The 6550-nt window shown below is 41.7% G+C and overlaps 1 protein-coding gene across 2 annotated transcripts in view; it reads right to left on the minus strand.

The window, feature by feature from the left end:
• Positions 1-1093: 1093 nt before the first annotated feature.
• Positions 1094-6550, minus strand: part of LOC138951840 (autotransporter adhesin BpaC-like) — an 8950-nt gene continuing 3493 nt past the window's right edge. For both annotated transcript variants that reach the window (XM_070323398.1, XM_070323399.1), the window contains exons 5-7: positions 5066-5187; positions 3064-3285; positions 1094-2055 (exon numbers count right to left, since the gene is read on the minus strand). In XM_070323398.1, coding sequence (XP_070179499.1) covers positions 1810-2055; positions 3064-3285; positions 5066-5187 — 590 coding nt within the window. In that variant the 3' untranslated portion in view covers positions 1094-1809. The remainder of the gene's footprint in view (positions 2056-3063; positions 3286-5065; positions 5188-6550) is intronic.

The raw sequence follows: 6550 nt of genomic DNA on the forward strand, positions 1-6550 counted from the left end.
TAATAAACAATCAGCAATGTTGCTAAATAAATCATTATTTACGTAAACAATGAATTATTTACGTAAACAATGAATTGTTTAGCCAACACATTTTCGTACGGCAATTTCAGCTTGTAAAATAAACAAATTTACGAAAATGTTCTGATAAATAATGTTTGGAGATACCTTGTATTGAATTATAGTATATACACAAAGAAAAACAATGAAGCTTAGAAGTCAATTCTTGATTCCCCTAAATAATGAAAACTGCTTTCCCTAAACAATGAATTGTTTAGGGAAAGCAGTTTTCATTATTTAGCGAATCTGCTAAATAATGCATTATATAGGTAAACAATGATTTATTTAGCAACTGCTCACTTTATCCACCCAAAAAATATTATTTTGTGAAATAAGTGATTATTTGTGTAAACAATACATTATTTACGTAAACAATGAATTATTTACGTAAACAATGAATTATTTACGTAAACAATGAATTATTTACGTAAACAATGAATTGTTTAGGTAAACAATGAATGGTTTACGTAAACAAAACATTATTTAGAATTTGTTTTAATTGTTTATAAACAATTACTTATTTAGCACATGAGCTTCTAAATAATGATTATTTAGCTAAAACTGGTGAAAAAAACATGAAAAAAGTATCCAAATGATTATTTGACAAACGGAATGCCATACATGCTTGGGTACTTTGAACGAACTTTAGGATTATTCTCGCGGCTATCATTGCTGAAATTTGTGTGTAAAATACCACAAATGTGTGGTGAATCAGTTCGTCATCTGCGTTTCGATGGTAATTCAGTCAGATAGGAGTTACTTTGAATCGAAGGCGAGGGTAACCTGCGTTATTAGTGTGACGGCGTGAACAAATTTGATTGCAATATTTTATACAGAAAGTAAATTTCAATGATTCTGGCTCAGTCTTGTAGATCTGTTATGCAGTGTTTTGGTAGTGTATCTGCTTTTCTACTATAAAGCTCATTTGGAGTGATACGCTGATCGAAGTGGGGTACCCTATGTGGAACATCAGCCGTATGCAGATTACGCCTCAGAACACTCTCGCATTTCACAAAGACAACAATAATTGTCAACATTTCAAGAACTGCATCAGTTTTATTAGATGCTATTTAAAAAAACCCAGCACAAACACGACTATTAATTATCAATAACACAGAACGGGAGGTAAGTCTTCAAAGACGCACCAAGTGTGCGTTCCCGTTTTTGGACGCCATTTTTGCTAGCATTTTCACAGTAAATCTTAATATTTCCATATCTATTGAATGATTTTGGAATTTTCTTTGATTGTGCCGATTCTCCTATCTCTCTGGCATGTACTGGGTGCTTTGTGACCAGTTTCTCCCCTAGACTGTATTAAAAAATGCGTCCGTGTGAGCTGACCCCCACTCGGAAACAAAAACAAAATGGAGGCGCTGGCCAGCCGGCGACCAGCGCAGGGAAACTATTTGTAAATAACTCCTATAATTCTGAGTTGAGTTGTGACCAGTAGCAAAGAACAACTCATATATAACATGACAACAACATCAGACATCAACATCAAATAACATCAAACATACAAGACTATGCTAATATATGCATCTTCAATTACTGATTTTTAGTTTGACCAATGTATGGTTATTACGCTTTGATCCCTTTTGGGGAGACTGTATAAGCGTCGAGTTGTGTAAAAATATTACATTTCTTTTGTTGTTGTTTTCACTGTAATTTTTGTCTCTCAAATTCATGTAACCCTTGGGGTTTCTGAAATCAACCTTGCCTTGTCTATTAGAACATGTATCAAGACATTTCTGATCAAGCGGAAATGACGAAGTTCTTGTAGTACGTGGAGCAGTCGGCAGAGGGCGCCCAGCTTGCGCCACTTCCGCCGAAGAAGGTGGAGAAGAAGAGGCCCTCGATCTTGAGGTCGGAGCGCGTGCGGAAGTTGAGGTTCTGCACGTCCAGCTTCTTCTGACCGTTGAGCCACACCTGTACCTGACCGTCCTTCTGACCGGGCGTGTTGAGCGTCACCCGCTGAGCGATCGTCTGCCACTCGCCCACCTGGGGGAAGGTTTAGGAGAGAAATGAGAATGTAAAGCCGAACATCCGTCGCCGTCGCCAAGAGACAGAGTCTTGCTATAGTAGAAGGCCACAGAGATCAATTAAGACATCGGATGTAAAGCAGGCACGCGATGTTGGACCGGCACGGTTGGCCTAGTGGTAAGGCGTCCGGCCGCCCCGTGATCGGGAGGTCGTGGGTTAGAACCCCGGCCGGGTCATACCTAAGACTTTAAAATTGGCAATCTAGTGGCTGCTCCGCCTGGCGTCTGGCATTATGGGGTTAGTGCTAGGACTGGTTGGTCCGGTGTCAGAGTAATGCGACTGGGTGAGACATGAAGCTTGTGCTGCGACTTCTGTATTGTGTGTGGTGCACGTTATATGTCAAAGCAGCACCGCCCTGATATGGCCCTTCGTGGTCGGCTGGGCGTTAAGCAAACAAACAAACAAACAAACGCGATGTTGGCCTTCAAGACTATGGGACCCTTTAGAACACCGAACACCGAATAGACTCAGTAACTGGAGAAATGAGTCTGAACAATCATTATGTCACAAAGGATAGGGCTGTGAAAAAACCCTCCACTGTCTAACATTCTACTAGGCCCCCCCCCCTCCCCCCCTCATCTTTGGGCCCCCCCCCCTCCGCCAATCGTCAGTCATCAAAGTAATGAGTCTGAGCGATCATTATGACACGAAGATGAGCAGGGGTTGGTAAACACCCCAACTGTCCAGAAATGTAGTACCATTCTCTCCCCCTCCATAAAAAAAACCAACAACAAACAAACAAAAACATGAAAATGCAAAATATGTTTCGTTCTCTCTCCCCCCCTCCCCCTTCCCCCCTCCGGCCCTCCATCCACCTAACAGCGTTTAAGCACAACCCTCAACCTCAAATTTCATCTGCCAAGATTGGTACCTCGCGTAACCGGTCTAAACACGACACATCAAATCAAATCAAATCAAATCAAATCAAATTAACTTTATTATCTCAAATCTGAGAAATTACATTACCTTAAATTGCCAGTTGCCTCTCCCAAGGGAGGTCCCGGACCTAGAGTTGCAGATGTTGTTGGGTTGGTCGCACAGCCCCGCAGCCTGGTCTCTGGTGAAGTAAGCGTACACCTCCCCGTGCCCCAAACGTCTCCACATTAACCGCGTGGAGAAACACGTATCGGAGTGACGTCCCCCTGAGCAGTCCCTTGTTCCGCCGAACAGTCCGGGCAGCTTGCCTCCCTTGAAATGTACAAGACCAGACGACAGAAATGAGACGAATTCCGAAATTATTCTGTCGGGATTGTATGGGTTGTGAAAGATGCTATGCTATGCTATGCTATGCTATGCTATGCTATGCTATGCTATGCTATGCTATGCTATGCTAATTTGGTATTTTTGTCCTTGCAGTTCTAGTGACTATTTGTATGGGTTGTGAAAGATGCTATGCTATGCTAATTTGGTAGTTTTTTCCTCAGTTCTAGTGACTATTTGTATGGGTTGTGAAAGATGCTATGCTATGCTATGCTAATTTGGTATTTTTGTCCCTGCAGTTCTAGTGACTATTTGTATGGGTTGTGAAAGATGCTATGCTATGCTATGCTAATTTGGTATTTTTCAGGCATGGGAATTTTTTTTGTTCCGCCGAAAAAGCAAAAGTGTCCGCCGAAAAAATAAAGGGGGAGGCACACAAAAAAAGCACCGGTTACTTTTGCCTTTGCGCAAAAGCCCGCGAAAACTTTCTGTACTTTGTTCACGCACTGCTACCGCCTGCCTCAGTTACTTGAACTTTTATGTTTGAAAGTAAACCAGATTGCACAGATTGTGTTACAAGTTACATTTTCCTGTTTGTCTCAACAGATCAATTTTTTAACAAATTTAAACCATATAATACATGTATATATATTTTTTCTTCAAAAAAGCAAATATTGGTACTAAAAACTCTGATTCTAAAAACAGAATTTAATGGCAAACTTGGAGCTCAGATGACACCAGATCGCACCATCTGGGTTCTTTGGAGAATTTTTTTTTCCTGGGGAGCATGCCCCCTGACCCCCCTAGTAAAGCTAGGCGCTTCGCGCCGTCGACTTGACGCTTCGCGTCTTCAGTTATAAATTTTCAGCCTTTTTTACAATTTTCAATTCCCATGCCTGATTTTTGTCCTTGCAGTTCTAGTGACTATTTGTATGGGTTGTGAAAGATGCTATGCTATGATAATTTGGTATTTTTGTCCTTGCAGTTCTAGTGACTATTTGTATGGGTTGTGAAAGATGCTATGCTATGCTATGCTAATTTGGTATTTTTTTCCTCAGTTCTAGTGACTATTTGTATGGGTTGTGAAAGATGCTATGCTATGCTATGCTAATTTGGTATTTTTGTCCCCAGTTTCAGTGACTATTTGTATGGGTTGTGAAAGATGCTATGCTATGCTAATTTGGTATTTTTGTCCTCAGTTTCAGTGAATATATGGGACTTGAGGTGTTAATACGCTGAGATTTGTGAAAGATGGAATGCCCTTGCTATTAGTGGTGTCACAATAATTCACACGTGCTCCGTGTCCACGTGTTTTGGACACACCCCACGCTAGTTTGTCTCACTAAAAGCAAGGGGATTTACTCTTTCAGATTTACTACCGAACATCGTCTATAGTGCTGTTGAATATCAACGGATAACAAAATGATACGTTAAACGGTTAGGTTGTTTCTGTGAGGGGTGGGGGTTTGGCGGAGAAGGAGGTGTGTGTGTGTGTGTGTGTGTGTGTGTGTGTGTGTGTGTGTGAGGGTCGTGCTGGTCCGAGCTAATAGTGTTACTCTCCGGACAGAAGGTTTGAAATCGGGGCAATGGGAAGGCCACCATCCTGGATATTTTTTCTACCAAAGGCTAAGAATAAAGAGCTTCATTGACGAAACATGCTTTTCTCTCATTTATCTTGTTCAGTAATTTATTCTGAAAATGAATCCTGCAGTGAGAAAAATTATAATAAAGTTTCTTTATAAGGACAGACGCAGTATTAGTTTCTCACCTTGACGAAGTCGAAGCCAGGACTGAAGTAGATGTCATAGGTCAATTTCATGGTCAACCTGGGGCTCGTCGGAGTGCTGTAAAACTGAGCCCCTCTCTGGTCTTTGATTCTGACGTAGCTACCTGAAAATACGGAATAAAATTTAACACGGATGATATTTTAAGGTAACACATTTTTTTTGTAATATGCGGTCAAATGAGTCGTTAATAGCTTCTCAAGCCAATTGCGAAATGAGATGTAACAGTGATGACATTTTAAGGTAAAAGACGTTGTTTTAAATATGCAGGAAAATGAGGCGTCAAAAGATTCTTTAAGTTAAAATGAATACAAGCTAGGCAAGCGTATATATATACAAAACTCTATGTGCGTGCGGAGGAATTTATGAACGTGGTAAATTTGCCAAACTGGCAATCAAAGTTTCTGCATTCTTCCGACGTTACAAGCATTCCCTTTTGCCCATCGTGAAACAAAATAAGACACAAGTTTTTAGGTGATTCAAAAGTTTTGATATTTGCAAATAGCCGGACCCAAGCGATTCCCTGGCGCGCGTCTAATGCGATTGTAAAATAGAGAACTTTTCTTTTCCTTGATGATGATAGTGTTGTTTTACGCCCTCACGGTTAAACCATTGAGGGCAAGTTCCCGGGGGTTACCCCGACTTTAGATAAGATGCACAGGTGTGTGCGAGTTTAGGTTGTATCAGCCACTTGCACTTATGGCAGAATGACCGAGGTCTTTTACGTGCCACTGTGGTGACACGTGGGTAGGACATGGCTACCGTCTCTGAGTCTTTATATAAAGTTGACCCGTGTCCGTCCCGGTGTCACGAACTGAAACCTCTGCTGAACAATCCTTCTCATTGCGGTCAATGCGCATGCGCCAATCTTCGACTTAAAAAATGCGACCCTTTGACCGAACGAACCATGGGTTAGGGTTAAGGTTAGGATTAGGGTTAGGATTAGGGTAAGGGTAAGGGTTAGGGTTAGGTTGTTCACGACCTTATTAATCTCCCCATGTTAGCGCATGCGCATTGACCGCAATGAGAAGAATTGTTCCGGCAGAGTTTTCAGTTCGTGACACCGGCCTAGCTGGATTCGAACCCGTGACCCAAGGAACACACAAGTCCAGTGTTCTACCACCTGAGCTACCCGGGCCCCTAGCTTCTTCTTCTTCTTCCTGGTGCGTGCGTGCGTGTGGGTATGAGTGAGCTTGTGTACGCACGATGAGCACTCTGTTTGGTTTTTATGTTTGAATGTATTATGTATTGAATGTACTCAAGCCAAGCAACATTCCTGTGTACTGCACGTGGTTGGAATAAAATCTGATGTCTTATGTCTTGTGTCTTCTTTGACTCACCCTTCTTGTAGAAGACACGGAGCACCTTGCCCGACCCATATCTTAAGTCTTCTTTGACTCAACCTTCTTGTAAAAGGAGCGGAGCATCTTTTCAGATTCATGTCTTATGTCTTCTTTGACTCACCCTTC

This window comes from Littorina saxatilis, linkage group LG17 (genome assembly GCF_037325665.1).
Source record: "Littorina saxatilis isolate snail1 linkage group LG17, US_GU_Lsax_2.0, whole genome shotgun sequence".
Lineage (NCBI taxonomy): Eukaryota > Metazoa > Mollusca > Gastropoda > Littorinimorpha > Littorinidae > Littorina > Littorina saxatilis.